General features: G+C 48.7%; 1 protein-coding gene across 1 annotated transcript in view; it reads left to right on the top strand.

Annotated features, from left to right (window-relative positions):
• LOC128406487 (uncharacterized) overlaps positions 1 to 15,801 on the top strand; it is an 82,920-nt gene extending 67,119 nt beyond the window's left edge. The window contains exons 2-9 of the mRNA XM_053373913.1: positions 12,088 to 12,170; positions 12,985 to 13,025; positions 13,227 to 13,343; positions 13,585 to 13,664; positions 14,228 to 14,330; positions 14,742 to 14,825; positions 15,188 to 15,292; positions 15,608 to 15,801. Of these exons, the coding sequence (XP_053229888.1) occupies positions 12,088 to 12,170; positions 12,985 to 13,025; positions 13,227 to 13,343; positions 13,585 to 13,664; positions 14,228 to 14,330; positions 14,742 to 14,825; positions 15,188 to 15,292; positions 15,608 to 15,760 (766 nt within the window). The 3' untranslated portion in view covers positions 15,761 to 15,801. The remainder of the gene's footprint in view (positions 1 to 12,087; positions 12,171 to 12,984; positions 13,026 to 13,226; positions 13,344 to 13,584; positions 13,665 to 14,227; positions 14,331 to 14,741; positions 14,826 to 15,187; positions 15,293 to 15,607) is intronic.
• The last annotated feature ends 323 nt before the right edge of the window (positions 15,802 to 16,124 follow it).

Genomic DNA, 16,124 nt, shown 5'->3' with positions numbered 1-16,124 from the left:
ATTTATCTCTTTTTCTTGAAAGGAAAAAAGCAAGATAAGTTGCTGGATTTTTTTTTTTTTTTTGCAATTCTGTTTTACCAAAGTCAGTCAGTCATATCTTATCTTTCCTCTGCAATTACGTTCCGGGGGGTGGGGGAGAGATGCAGATTTTTCTGCAGAGTGCAAGGCTATTTTCCAACTTCCCAAACCATGTCCCCTGCTTCTGTGGCTTCTAAAGTTCCTCACTCCAAACAAAGCTTTGTTGTAGTTTATGTCGCATCTTGTGTGAAGATCCTTGACTATAATAGTATTACTCAGACAAGCGTTTTTAGAATGTATTTTCCTTGTATTTCTATTACAGTGGTACCTCAAGTACTTACCGTAATTCATTCCGGAGGTCCGTACTTAACCTGAAACTGTTCTTAACCTGAAGCACCACTTTAGCTAATGGGGCCTCCTGCTGCTGCCGCGCCGCTGGAGCACGATTTCTGTTCTCATCCTGAAGCAAATTTCTTAACCTGAAGCACTATTTCTGGGTTAGCAGAGTCTGTAACCTGAAGCGTATGTAACCTGAAGCGTATGTAATCCGAGGTACCACTGTATTTTCTATTCTATAAAGACAGCAGTATTAATAATAATATTAATAACAACAGCAGTATCAACTACAATGCTTGCCAGCCAGTTTTAAGCATGTCCAGTGGTACCTCGGGTTAAGAACTTAATTCATTCCGGAGGTCCGTTCTTAACCTGAAACTGTTCTTAACCTGAGGTACCGCTTTAGCTAATGGGGCCTCCTGCTGCCGCTGGGCCACCGCCGCACGATTTCTGTTCTTATCCTGAGGTAAAGTTCTTAAGCTGAGGTACTACTTCTAGGTTAGTGTTTGTAACCTGAGGTACCACTGTATTCTTATTTGTGACCACATATTGTATATTCATGCAAAATATTCCTGGAATCATTCATCTTATATTTTCATTCATATTTTTCATTATTAGTAATAAAATGATTGAATAGATTTTCCACATTTGACCCATTTTAGCTTCCCATCTATTAAGTAGTGAGTTGACAAAGCAGATGACACAGAGATTTCCCTAAGCGGTTCTTTATTGTAAGCTGGAACTGAACCGAACAGCAAACAGCTCAGCCGGCCTGCTTTTATAGGCAGCTGGCTGTCAATATTGTAACAACAGCCCAGGGTTTCCCGCCTAAAGTAACTGACGTGGACCTGAGTGAAAACTACATACACTATACTCCTGGTGGCCAGGGTGAGAACTTCAATACCACTCCCCACCGAGATAAGGCAGTAGTTACAGTCATAGTGCTTCCATTACATACAGCAATACCCTTATTGGTTTCAGTAATGCACATAAGCATATTAATTGACCCCATTCACCATACAGCTTTACATGTGCAGTTTGTCCAGTGAACATAGTCTTTTAAATAAGCTGGGTGCTTGGAAACCCTGCCAGACCTCCAAGGGCCAGTACCAGAGTCCGGGTGGCTGCCCGATTCTGGCTGCAACTGTGGTGCGACCAAATGTGGCATTGAGCCCAAGTTCCCTGGCTCCACTGCTGACGAAGGAACCACCATAAGCGGACTCAGTGGACGGTCAGGCACGGCAGGGGTCCGAGTCTTTGGAGAGCCAGGCAGATCCACTGAAATGGCTTGGCTCGGCTCCATGCCCTCAGTTTGTGAGGAAGATGTAGGTGAAGCCTCGCCTTCCATTAGTGACTGCTCCAGAGCTGGGGCCACAGTTGGGGGCACAGCGGTAGTGTCCAAATCCCCAACCCTGCGCCTTAGCTGGTCTATGTGCCAGCACCACAAGTGTCCATTCTTGAGTGCCACCTGGTACGAACGGGGCCCTGTGTCTCCCACTACCATGGCCGGCACCCAAGGAATGTCTCCCACAAAGTTCCGGGCAAAAACCTGATCCCCTGGAATAAAGGACCGTGGCGCGTTAGTACAGCCCGTGGGCTTGGCCACACCAAAGTTTGGGTGCAGCCGGTCAAGTGGAGACTGGAGGTGGTGGCCCCTGGGCAGTTCGGCTGGGCTCCGCCCTGTGGCTACATGAGGGGTGATGTGCTGCACAAGTGACCCGCTCATGCCAGTCCCTCTGTTCCAGGCGTGCCAGTGCCTCTTTTGCTGAGCACACCATTCTTTCTGCCTGCCTGTTGCTGGTGACATGGTGCCATTAGGGCATGGTGGATACCCAGCCCCAAGACGTACCTTTCAAAGGTGTGTGATGTGAACTGAGGTCTGTTTCTGAGACGAGGACATCAGGACACCCATGAATTGCAAACAGACCCCACAGCACCCAGATGATGGCTTCAGTAGTGGTGGAGGGCATCAGGGCCACCTCCAGCCATTTGGAATAGGCGTCCACCACTACCATGAAGGTCCGACCATGAAAGGGGCCAGCAAGATTGATGTGTACCCTCAACCAGGGTGCCTTGGGCATCTCCCAGGTGTTGCCCTTAGCTGCCGGCAGTGCAGGTCTCGACTCTTGGCATGCTTGACAGGAGGCAACCCACGAAGTGATGGCTTCGTCCATGTTAGGCCACCAGACGTAACACCAAGCCAACGCCTTCATTTTGACGATCCCCGGGTGGCCGATGTGCAGAGCCTCGAGGACATGTTGACGGAGTCTTTGGGGAACCACGACTCGGTCTCCCCACAGTAGGCAGCCACGATGAGACGAGAGCTCGTGCTGTCTGGTTGCAAACAGTTGGAACTCTGTTGCGAAAGACCCCTCTGGTCACCCCCTCCACCCCCAGTTGAGTACCCGTTTGATGGTGTGGTCCTGGGCAGATGCGGAAGCTACATCGGCAGCTGATACTGGCGCTGCTGGGAGGAGCGATGAAGCAGGAGCCGGGTCTTCCACAAGCGCTGGAAGAGGGCAACGACTGAGAGCGTTGGCTTGGCCCATTGTTTTTCCAGGGCGATGGACGAGCTGGTAGGTGTAAGCTGCCAGAAAGACAGTCCATCACAGCATGCGTGGCGAGAGGACCAGTGGAGTTGGTCGATCACTGGCGAGGAGGTCCAGAAGCGGCTTGTGGTCAGTGATGAGGTTGAAGGTTCTCCAATAGAGGTATTTGTGGAACCTCTTTACTCCAGCCACAAGTGCCAGTGCTTCCTTGTCGAGCCGGCTGTAATTCCTTTTGGCCGGAGACAGCGTCTGGGAGAAGTAGGTGAGCGGTGCTTCCCTACTATCTGGTGACTGAAGACTGTGCCGATGCCAAAGGGTGAGGCAGGCAAGGACCAGCAGCCTGGCTTCACTGTACTGTACCAGCACACTGTCCGATGAGAGGAGGGCTTTGACTGTGTTAAAGGTCACCATTTCCCGATGATCCCAGGACCATGGTACCTTCGTGCTGAGGAGGCCGTGTAGAGGCTCGGCTAGCGTTGCTTTGTGGGGTGGGAACGTGTTATAGAAGTTCAGCAGGCCCAGGAACGCCTGCAACTCCACCTTGCTTTTTGGAATCGGGGCCTGCTGAATGGCCCGGATCTTGGATGACATCGGGTGAAGACTGGAGGCATCGATAAGGTAGCCCAGGAACTCCACCTGCAGAAAGGCGATCTGGCACTTTTCTTTTTTCACCTTGAGCCCAGCCTCCTGGAACCTGGTCAGCACAGCGCGGATGCGCTCGAACAGCTGCTGATTTGAGTCTGCGGATACCAACACTTCATCGAAATATGGCACCATGCCCGGAAGCCCCTTCAGGAGACCCTCCATGAGGCTTTGAAAGATTCAAGGAGCCACGCTCACCCCAAACTGCAGCCGGCGGCACCAGAATGCCCCTCGTTGGGTGACGATCGTCTGAGCTTCAGCGGTGGCGTCGTCGACAGGCAGTTGTTGATAGGCTTGTGTAAGGTCCAGTTTAGCGAAGACCTTGCCATCACCCAGGGAATGCAGCAGGTGGTGGACAACGGGAACTGGATAAATGTGCTGCTGAAGCGCCTTGTTGATCATGCACTTGTAGTCTGCGCATATTCTCACCGACCCATCTGGCTTAACAGACATGACAATGGGGGTTTCCCAACTGGCATGGTCAATTGGCTCCAAAACACCTTGCGCAATCAGCTTGTCAAGTTGTTCATCCACCTTAGCTTTGAAAGTGAACGTAACCTGGTGTAGCTTTAGCTTGATGGGGGTGACTTGGCGATCAAGGCTAAAGGAGATGGGCGTATCAGTATACTGGGCCCAAAGTGCCGTTGAAAACCTCAGCAAAGTCTTTGATTAGGTCATCAATCTCCGCGTCAGAGATGCAGTTGATGCCGGTGACTTCCAGGCTGAGGGCATCAAACTAGTCTTGCCCTAGGAGGCTAGACTGCAGGCCTTCGACCACCACCAGTCGGAGCAGTCCTGAAAAATTCCTGAAAGTGACCCAGAACCGGCCGACGCCTACCACGGGGATGTCGTTTCCCTGGTAGTCTCTCAAATGTATGCGGTGTGGGTTGAGTTGCCTCTTGGACAGCTTGGGCACGAGTCTTTTGATGGTGCTCCAGGATACAACGGACAAGGCAGACCCGGTATCAATCTCCATGCCACACGGAGCTCCTTCGATGAGCACGGTGATGTGTAGCTTGCGACACGTAGGTGATTTGGTTTGGCCAATCGTGAATCCGGACACGTAGCTGCAGTTGGTGAGGGCAAAACAGCTTCCTTTGGTGGACCGGGGTGAAGACTTGGACTTGCGATGCGGTGAAGGGGGTGTGTCAGATGGAGCAGATCGGCAGACTTTAGTGATGTGGTGGGAATCGCTCTCCTCCCGAGGAGGCTTGGGAAGGAAGCTGCGCTCTCCTCCCGTGGGGGCTTGAGAGGGGCGCAACTGTGAGGATCGCTCTCCTCCTGTGGAGGCTTGGGAGGCGTGCAAATTCACTCCCAAGCCTCTGCAGGGATCGCTCCTCCACAGCAGCATGGGAGAGAGTTGAACATCCCCGGATGGCTGGCAGTGCACAGCTATGGCCACCCCAACACTATCTGTGGTAATTTGGGGGCACTGGGCAAATATTTGCACCCTGGCACCACATCTGCTAAAGACGGCCCTGAGTGCTCGATGGAAGGAGGATTGAGCTTGTGTCATAGAACCCCCTACCACCCACCTAGAATCCTGAAATGCCCACCAGTGGATGGTAGGGACCAAGCTGACAACCCCTGCATTAAATGTTCACTTCCGTCTGAGACTCAGGAAACACCATGACAGGAAATGAGACTGCCATCGGGGGTAACAGTGGAACTGATGGGTTTACTGTGCTAGAGAAGAAACTAATTTTTTTTAAAAATGTTTCGTTTCTTCTCCTGTTAGATTCACAAAATGTTTAGGTACCTCTTTGTCCCCCCAGAAAAAAAAGCACTGCAGTAACCCAAGGGAAAAAAATCTAGTGTATTAGACTCATACCTGAGGCACCTGGCAAAGCTGGTCTGCAGCAGAGAATCACAATAGAGCAGCATCTTAAACTAGCTACATACCGTATAAATCCCTTCTCTTGTGGCTGAACTCAAAGGATGCTGGCTCAGCTACAAGATCTTGGAGAAGGAATCTAGGAGGGCAAGAGTTAACATACCCCTGCCTTTAATGAGATTCCATATGTACAAAGATGTGAACATGAGCCCAGATACATTCATGTGGCAAGTGAGGGAGCAATATGTATTATTATTTTCTTGTTGAAAGTTAAGAACATTGTTATTAGCAATATATCACAGCTTCTATAGCCTACATATAGGAGGGGTATTTAAAATGAGAGTCATCAAAGCGATCCTTAGTTAAAAGTAGAAGTTGGCAAATGTGTCCGCTTTTTCAAAATATGGCAATCCTAGACTGGTGCCTTTTTCACCTTTTCAAAATTCCAAATTGCCCATGGACCATAAAAGGTTGGCAGCCACTGCCCTACATATAGGCATGTGTCACTTTGGAAATGGGCATTCAGGGGAGGAAGTAAAGGGTACATACATCCTATCTCCTCCTAGCAGACAGAACAATTAATGGAGATTTCCTGGCTGGGAACTTAACAGATATATGGATCTTTGAAGACTAGTTAACTGTGAATTAGGGCACCCACCCAACCCACAGGCACAGCAGAGGTCTTTTCTGCAACCCCCTGCTACAGGAGGGGCCTTGTCAGGAGCTTGATGATGGCAGCCTCTGGTGCCAGCCATGAACAGGGGCTAGAATGGAGGTAGAGCATAGTCATCATGGATAGTAGCCATTGGTAGCCATACTCTCCATGAATTCATTCAATCCTGTTTTAAAGCCATCCAAGGTGGCCCTCCTGTGTGACTGAGTTCCATCATCCACTATATGAAGAAGTAATTTTGAAGAGACTTTCAGCTGGCCTGCGCTCATGCCATCACTGGGTCCGGTTGTCCAGCGAAGTCAGGGCAGACCTGGAGATGTGGCTTGAATTCCTGAAGGAATTCAATTTCGATTTCCAGGTCCATTCGGACGCTGCTGGCTCATTGGGCTTTGGGCTCTATTTCCATGGCTGTTGGTGCACTCAGAGGTGGCCTGAGCACTGGCAGGGTACAGCCTGTGATTTAACCTTTCTTGAGTTTTTCCCAACTGTAGTGGCAATGCACATCTGGACCACGGAGTTCAAGGACTGGTGGGTCTGTTTCTGGTCCGATAACCAGGCCGTGGTGAGCGTTTTGGCAAAGCAGTCATCCTGCTCCAGGCTCTCTGCCCTGTTACGCACGTTTGTGCTACAGTGCCTCAAGCTTAGTATTGTTTTTTCTGCCTGCTTTATTCCTGGTGCTAATAATGACATTGTGGATGCCCTATCCCATTTTTAGATGGAGCGCTTCAGATCCCTGGCTTTGGAGGCCCAGCAGCTTCGAGAATATTTCCCAGATTACCTTTGGAACCTTGGCAACAGATAGTCCTTCAGGGAGCAGTAGCATCAGCTTCTCCTTCTACTCTGAGGTCTTATAAAAAGGCCTGGATGGACTTTTTGGCTTTCAGAGCACAGCTCACGACCAGCTTTAGTACAGAGTCACCATCCACACATCAGGTGTTGCATATTTGGCTCACCAGCGTTTTATGGGTTGAGCTGTGAAGTCCATCCGAATTCAGTCTTCTGCCATTACCTTTTTCTGTAAGTCCCTTTATTCCAGAGACCCATGTGCAGAATTTGTGGTGCGAAAGGTTCTTGAGGGATAGGCCAGGCTACAGCCTCCTAAGTCGCCAGGTAGGAGGCCAGTCACATTTGGCATTTTGTGTGCTATGCGCTGCACCCTGAGATCAATTTGTTGGTCTAATTTTGAGACGATACTCTTTTCGGCAGCATTCTCAATTGCCTTTTTCGGTGCACTGCGTGTGGGCGAAGTGGTGGTGGAGTCAGTGCAGGGAAGGACTCCCAAGGGCTTGCTTTTGCAAGATATTCAGCTGTCCGATGCTGAGCTGGTGCTAACCATTCGTAATTCCAAAACGGACCAGTTGGGCAGAGGTGCCTTGATGAGGCTTCCTGCCACTGGTGAGCTTGGCTCTTGTCCAGTTAAAGATGCCAAGAAATATTTGCCACTTCGCCTGCCTGGGGATGGACCCTTCCTGGTCCACGAGGATGGGTCCCTGTTAAGGAGGCATCAATTTGATGCAGTAATGCACAAGGTGCTGGCAGCATGCAGCCTGTCAGCCAGTGAATTGCACCTCATTTCTTCCGTAATGGGGCAGCTACCACCGCTGTGCATTGGGGCCTGTCTGTCAACAGAATCTGGGCCACTGGAAATCTGGAGCATACCGAGGTTATGTTCAGAAGTGGTGTTGAGATGCAGTTGCTAATGTTGTTTTGTTTATTCCTAGGTCCACCTACCCTGCACGTCTGGATAGTCGGGCATAGCATTGTCCACTGGGCCAGCAAGAGGGGGAGGAGTCTGGATTCAGACGCAGTCTCGGGCTCCCCGACCACATGAGCGTCTCCTGGGTGTCCAGATGAGGAATGCATTGGGATGAGCTTCTCCCAATGGTGCAGAACAAGGTGTCTGTGGAAGGCACGCCTGTGGCGATGGTGGTGCAGCTGGGCAAGAATGATTTGCTGGAAGCTCTCAGCTTGAGCCTGCAGACCCGCATGCAGGAGGACTTGGAGGAGTTGAAGGCAGCTCTTCCTGGACTCAAAATCTTTTGGTTGCAGCTGTTGCAGTGACAGTTGTGGCGTGGTAGCCAATGCCCAGCTGCCACCAAGATGGCCAGGAGGCGCGTGCATAGTGCAGTGGCCAAGAAGATTCTGGCCTTGGGTGAGATGGTGATCCATCACCAGGGCATTACCTCTCGTGAGGCGTCCCTTTACAGGCTTGATGGGGTTCATCTGTCTGTGATTGGTTTATGTGATTGATTTATGGCTGACCTCTGTGTCAGCGGGATTAAGGGACTGGTTACAGGTCTGAGAGGCTGCCGGCAAGCGCGGGGCTTGTGTGGTGGATAGGCTCTGGTTCAGGTGATAGGGATGGGAGAACGCTCTCGCCATCCCTATGTGAAGGGTATTCCGTTAAAGGAATCCAGAGACTTGATGGTTTGGTCAACCCCTGTGATGGGGTTGTGCCCATGCCGGATTCCAGGGGGGCATTTGGGTGGCGGAGTTAGCCCATGTCCGGCTTTCCGCTTATCCAGGTGTTCACCCTTGGCTGACCTATGCTGGAACCCTGGGTCAGTGCTACCTGCAAGGCAGGGAGCTAGTCAAATTAGAGCCTATGCAACCACTCACTTGCTGTAATCAATAAAGTTGTGGCCTAAATTCTGCCAAAAAACCAAACCAAAATTTGTGTCTTGTGTGAATTTATTTAGGGGGAAGGTTTCTGGGTCTGAGCGCTCAAATCGGGTCCTCCTTTAAGAGGACACATATTGCGGTGAGACCTGGAAACCGACACCCTGTGTTGTGGGTGGGTATGATTGGTCAGCCACAACACCCAGTTGGTAGGTCCCTCAAAGCTGGGTGCAATCTGGCCAATGGGAGGCAGTCCAAACAGTTCGAGGGACTTATTTATGCCCATGCATGTGACCCAGAACTTCTTCTTTCGGTGTGTGCATTCGGAACACCCACCCACCTCTCCCTATATTTAGGACTGTGTGCTTGACCTTGCTATGCCGTCGTCTGTCATCTGTCGTTGGGACAGGAGCACAGCAGGAATTTTCCCCACTTGGCTGATTGGCTGTTGCCATTTGGGTTTCGCCTGCCGCGTAGCAAATCATCACAATTTGTAAGGCTGCAGATAGGCTCTCATTCAGGTGATAGGGATGGGAGAACGCTCTTGCCATCCCTATGTGAAGGGTATTCCGTTAAAGGAATCCAGGGACTCGGTGGTTTGGTCAACCCCTGAGAGGGGGTTGTGCCTGTGCCTGAGTCCAGGGGGACATTTGGGTGGCGGAGATAGCCTGTTACTGGCTTTCCGCTTATCCAGGTGTTCACCCTTGGCTGACCTATGCTGGAACCCTGGGTCAGCGCTACCTGCACGGCAGGGAGCTAGTCGAACCAGGGCCTATGCAACTAGTCACTTTCTGTAATCAATAACGCTGTGGCCTAAATTCTGCCAAAAACCAAACCCAAAATTTCAGTCAAGTGTGAATTTATTTAGGGGGGAGGTTTCTGGGTCTGACCACGCAAAACACAGGCAGTATATCTTAGCTTCCAAATTGTTTCTAAATTATTTGTATAAAACACAAAGATGGCTTGCTTGAGCCATGCAGTCTAAGCTTGGAGCATACAGCTTAGACCTCCTTAGTGGTAGGGGACATATGGTGCAAAATGATGGAAAGTGGGATAACAAAGAGCTTGATAGCCCTTCCTCTCAAGCTTGGGGAAGTGATCTAGCTAAGCCTGGAAGAACAGTTTACGCTATAGTTTCACCCGCTTCATGAATTGAATCGAGTTAAGTATGTTGGTTATCTGAAACGGGATCTCTCACACTTTCTTCATAAGGGAGTTGCTCCATCTTATTTTTCATTTTTGTTGCCCTTTTCTGAACCTTCTTGAACTCTACAATCTCTTTTTCAAGCTGAGGAGATCAGAACTAAAAGCAGTACTGCATGTGTGGTCACACCATAGATTTGTATTATATCAGCAGCTCTCCAAGACTTCAGACAGTGTCTTTTCCCCCCTACCCTTCCTGGAGATGCCACTGGGAATTGCTCCACCACTGAGCTTCAGGCCTTCTCCTAAACTTGGAGGTTTGCATTTTCTAATGTACTGTGTACAGTAAAGGAGCCATACTGAATCCAAATAGACAACACTAGACCATGCCAGTTTCTCTTCTGCAGAAGTTCCTTGGAACTTTGTACATATATTTCCAGCTTTGGATAAGGCTCCTGGTGTCCTTGGCATCGTGATTAGAGCGGCAGTAAACACTGCCATTCCATCTAAACAAAGGGGGGAGCTCATCTTATGTTGAAGTTCACCACATAGGAGATGGTTCTCCCTCCACCCCAATAGATTATGGTAATTCATAATCTACGTTTTGTGTGGGTCCGCCCACACAGTGAAACTGATTGGAAGTTTCAATGGAAAGGTCCAACCCTTGGTCCCTTTACTTTTGGGGGGCGTGAGTGTTGTGGTCATGTGGCTGGTTTATTCCTTGCTTGCTTGCTGATATCTGCCTTGCTTTGTCTGGCTCGCTACGAGGTTTGGATCACAGACTTGAGATAGGTACCAATGGTTTTTTTTTAATTCATGTGCTATGCTAGGGACTTAGATTTATTTCCCGGTTAGATGGGTTTGTGGCAGGGGTGCAGGGGTGGGCACATGGGAGTTAATTATTAATTTTGGTTCATTGCTTTGACAATGCTACTTATGAGTGCATGTGCAAATAACATTCAATTGCTAATAATTGTGTGTGTGTGTGTGTGTACAGTATCAATTTCTATATATATTATTTTCTATGAAAATTGTATATTGGTCATTATGTTTCTTATATCCATAGAGTGGTTTGTTTCTGGGTGGTTTGGGTTTTTTTAAAAAAAAATGGTGCAAGCTGTGATGGTGGAAACTGTTTCACTGTGTTGCTATTGAGCAAAATTAAACCTAGATGGGGGATTATTTGTTATGGTGAAAGCTGTGATGGTGCAAGCGGTTTCACTGTGTTGCTACTGAGCAAATTGAACCTTGAGGGGCAGTTGATGAATGTGGCTTTGGCCAAGATTTGGGGGACCATCACTGTGCCTTCACTGAAACAGTGGAGAGTGGAGGCTTTAGCAGCCCCTCTCCAGAGATGCTGATGTGTTGGAAATGCTAGAGGCCATTTCACTGAACTGCTATTCAATAGTTTGAAACAGAGAAGGCTACACATTTTTTCTGTTTGGGCTAGTCTGCAGTGGTTTCATGGTCTCCACAGGGGACAAGCAGTTTCACTGTATTGCTGCTGAGCTGTTTCACTGTGTTGCTACTGAGCAAAATTGAACCTTGATGGGCAGTTGATGAATGTGGCTTTGGCCAAGATTTGGGGGGCTATCATTGTGCCTTCATTGAATCAGTGGAGAGTGGAGGCTGTTGCAGCCCCTCATTGCTTTGATAATGCTACTTATGAGTGCATGTGCAAATAACATTCAATAGCTAATAATTGTGTGTGTGTGTGTGTGTGTGTGTGTGTTTGTGTGTGTGCAGTATCAATTTCTATATATTCTATATTGGTGATTATGTTTCTTATATCCATAGAGTGGTTTGTTTCTGGATGGTTTGTTTTTTTTAAAAAAAAATTGGTGCAAGCTGTGATGGTGGAAACTGTTTCACTGTGTTGCTATTGAGTAAAATCAAACCTTGCTGGGGGATTTTTTATGGTGCAAGCTGTAATGGTGCAAGCGGTTTCATTGTGTGGCTACTGAGCAAAATTGAACCCTGATGGGCAGTTGATGAATGTGGCTTTGGCCAAGATTTGGGGGACCATCATTGTGCCTTCATTGAATCAGTGGAGAGTGGAGGCTTTAGCAGGCCCTCTCCAGAGATGCTGATGTGTTGGAAATGCTAGAGGCCATTTCACTGAACTGCCATTCAATAGTTTGAAACAGAGAAGGCTGCACATTTTTTCTGTTTGGGCTATTCTGCAGTGGTTTCGTGGTCTCCACAGGGGACAATTCTCGACACAATATTTCTGGCTCTGGGTCTCATTCTCACCTCTCCCCCATCTCTTCTAGCTTTAACCACCCGCAAAGCCTACGGTCTTGGGATTGCAGAGGTCACTCCTTTAAGGTCACCCCTTTAAGGATCTCTTCTACAAATATGTGAAAGTGGTGCATGTGTTGTTGTAGTAGATCTGCCTAGGAAGGGAGGTTAGGTGAAGGTGCTGTTGGGGAGGTGTCTTGTTTTGTGGAGAGGTCAGGATGAGAGCAAGGAGTCTTATAAGAAGGTGGCTGGTGCTCAGGCTTCTTTGTAAGAGCCATGCGAGAGCAAATTAGTGGCCCTTCTAGTCCAGCAGTCTGTTCCCCTAGTGGCCAACCAGATATTTAGGGCAAAGTCCACAACAGGAACCGTGATCCCCAACAACTGGTGCTATTGAAAGACATGCTGCCTCTCTTCCTGGAGGAAATATTTAGCTGCCAATGACCTTATTTGCCACAAATTTCTCTAATCCGTCCCACATGGCAGCCATCCCCTTATCTAGTGGCAGGGAGTTCCATCCTTCAGCAATGTGTGGAAAAGTCCTTTCTCTGGTCTGCTTGTAATCTTCCACTCACCAGTGTCACTGTATGACCCCATTGGGCACTGGCATGACAAGAAGCCTCTCTCTCTCCAGTCTCTCTACTCCACATGCCATTTTATACACCACTAGCCTTACAGTGCAGAATAAAGCCACAACACATTAAAGAAAGAAAAGAGAGACAAGCAGGAGAGAGGGAAGGAGGTGGGGGCTTGGCCAAAGTGAAGGGGAGATGTGAGAGAGCGGGGGGGTGGAGACGGGGAGCAGAGAGGGTCATCTGAAGGGGTCCTCTGAAGAGGCCTAAGAGTGGTGGCAAGAGGTTTAGTAAGAAATTGATGCTTGAGGTGTAAATAGATGGATGAACCTTCCTTCACATCCTTTTCTCCTCTTTCAGTTGCAGAAATGGATTTGGCTGCCATTGACCCAGTTCTGCAGGTTAGTATCAGTGGGAGCAGGAGTATAGACCAGGTATAAGACCCCTCGGCACAGAAGGTTACCTTGCCCAGCAGCAGAGGAAGCCGCTTGGGTGCCTGGGGCGGGGCGCCCAGGGGCAGGGTGAACTTCCCATAGGGGTGGGGCGAGGACAGCCTAGGGAAGTCCTTTCCTGATTAAAAGCCTGACTTTTTCCACTTTTAGAATCTCGGCAAGGATTATTTTTTCCTCTTCTGTATTCGCTACTCAAGCGAGTACATCTATCATATGAGCAACGATAGAGTGGTGTATCATAAAGAACCCACCTGCGCGGCTATTATGGTAAGTGAGGTTCAGTATGAGAAATCCAGTGGGGAGGTGGGCGGAAGGGATGGGGGTGAGGTTTGGGTAATGGTCTCTGAAAAGCAAGTTTCTGGGTCTGGTAAAGAAGAAGAATTTGCAGGCATTTGGGACAGGCATTCCAACTGCAATTGAAGTGAACCCCTGAGTCTGGGGCTGGAGCAGCCCCCCTGAATTCCATGGGGAACTAACTTTGCTCTTCTGCTCTTTAAACTCTTCTCAGGACATCATGGAGAGATGGTACATGTTTCCGGTCCCCTCCAAAGTATTGAAAATGGGAATGGAGAACATCATCTGCCTGACGTATGTTGTTGGCACTGTGTGTGTGTATTTATTCACAGTGATTGGGAATTAGAAGTGGTGTGTGTGTGTGTGTGTGTGTGTGTGTGTGTGTGTGTGAGAGAGAGAGAGAGAGAGAGAGAGAGAGAGAGAGAGAGAGACCTGCTTGAGGAAAGGGCAGCCAGTGGCTGGCAATTTAGATTGAGTGAGAAGAATCAAAATGCAGGGAAAAAGCAGTGACTGAATAAATGGGCCAAGAGTGCCATATTGAGCTTGACAACAAGTTTACAGGGTAGGTAGGTTGTGGCAATGGAAGCTTCTATCTCTAAAAAATAAAAGAAAAATTGCTGGTGGCTGTTATGCTCCTAGGGCTAGATGTATCCCCCCCCCCCAAAAAAAAATCTCATCTCTTCCTTGAAGTAAGCTGGGACTTGATGGGTCAATCAAGGATGGGGTTAGCTCCTCAGTGGGTCATGGAGACTTTGAATTTACAGTCTCCAGAGGTCCCAAATCAGTGGGGGTGGGGCTCCCAACACCCCTGGAAACCAACCACTGGTCTTATCTTATTTCTTGCTTCCTCATGACAGCTTCCTGCAACCTGCATTTACGGCAAGTAAGAAATCAAACATTGTCGGTGGGATGCTCTGTCCGATTGCTAACACTTATGGACTGAGCGATGATGAAAAGGAGGTAAATTCTTTGTAGCTTTGATCATTATTCTTGACTTCTATTGGTTCAATTTATCTTCTGAAAATTTTGCACCATCTTTCCATTTCTTACTATTTTTTTTAGTGAGAGAGTAAGCTTAGTTGCACAAATAATGTTTTTGGTTTCACTGGTTTCCAGCTATTACACACAAGGATTTTTTAAACATCATCTCCATTCAGAAAGTGAATTTTGCCTCATTATTTGTCCGTGAGTGAAAACTTAGTCTCATTTGAAGCTGGCATTTGTCTCTACTCTGTCAGTTTGCTTCAGTATCACACTCCTTATTATCCAGTGCTAAAAATCTGTTATCTATCCCCCCCCCCATATCTTTCCACATCATCTCCTCCCATGAATCTGTGAATCTATCTTTGTGAAAATGGTTTTCACTGCCAGGAGCTTAGGAAGCAGTTTCATCGAATGGTCAGGCGCCTGCTGGCTGAGTCCCCAACCCTTGCAACCCTGTCATGCATCATGCAAGTAAGTGCGATGGTGGGACAAGGGTATTGATTCATTTCAGCAGAGCCTGCTGGCATAAAAGCTTGATCAGGCATCATCACAAACTCAGAGCATGGGTGTCCCCTGACACGCTGGGGAAGGGCAGGCCACTCAGACCCTTGTTAAGGCCCTTTCTTCAGTCTCCACCTGGGTGCAGCAGCCAGAGTGGGCCCCCAAAGCAAATTTGGGGCTTGGTGACTTGGGAGAAAGCCTTTTTGAGCTGTCTGGAACATTGAACAAAGGATCTCCCTCAGATAGTGGGGAGGACTCCTTGGTGGGGATGGTAGCTTGCCTCTCTAGCCAAAACCAGCCCCCTGATACTATGGTGCTTTTTCCTCCCACAGCCGCTGACCTTTTACTTCAATGCAGAAGATGAGCAGGAAAGACAGCTGGCTATCAGCACCATCCGTGATTTGCTGGCATATGCATTAAAATTCAACAACATGCCTGTAAGTATCTGTTTTATGGTCCAGAAAGGTTTCTCAAAGCGGCTTAAAAAAGACTGTCTCAAGAAAAGTGATATCCAAGCTTGGTATCAAGCAGAGAGGGAACATGATCTACCAGTGTGTCCAGGATTATTCAGGTGGATTTTTTTTGCCTCTTCTTTGGTGCTGCCCTTTGGCCTCCACCTACTAGGTAGCAGAGCCCACAGAGGTTCTTGGAGCCACCCGAGTGGGGTTCAGCAGCTGCTTTGGAGTTCTCTTGTATTTGCTTTTGGGGTTAAATAAAGGACCTGATTAAGGCAATTTTTTTTGTCTCTACAGGGGATAGCAATAAATGGAATTCTTACGCCAGCGGTGTCCGAGTTGTTCAATACCATCAACGAAGGCAAGTTGTCCATTCTGCAAGCACAGAACAAACCCACAGGGCTCACTCTCCACCCCAAAGCCATCCTTGGCAGCCTAACTGGGGTCTGAGGAGGGCTCACTTCTTTGCTGTAACACACCTGCCTCAGGTTGGAATCCCAGCCCTGCCTCAAAGCCCCCAAGCAAGGTGGAGAGTGAACAGCTGTTCCCAGATGCTATGGGGATGCCCAATGGTCTGGCAATGGGGGTAGTGATGTTGGGGGTGGGTAGCAGCTCCACTGGGCTTTGCCAGGGCATGGGAGGGGGCATTAGCTGCCTAAGGATGCCCAGTGATGAGTCTGGGCCTGGTTGTAAGGAAGACTCACTTCTCTTATCTTCTTTTCCATCTAGCGGACGTCCTGATTGAACATGTGGATGTGTTCCCACCAATGCACAACTTCCCATGAATCCTCTTCCCAAACCAGAGTGATGTGTG

The sequence above is a fragment of the Podarcis raffonei genome, chromosome Z (assembly GCF_027172205.1).
Source record: "Podarcis raffonei isolate rPodRaf1 chromosome Z, rPodRaf1.pri, whole genome shotgun sequence".
NCBI classification, from domain to species: domain Eukaryota; kingdom Metazoa; phylum Chordata; class Lepidosauria; order Squamata; family Lacertidae; genus Podarcis; species Podarcis raffonei.
The sequence above is the reverse complement of the archived record's forward strand: the minus strand, read 5'-3'. Positions and strand labels throughout refer to the sequence as shown.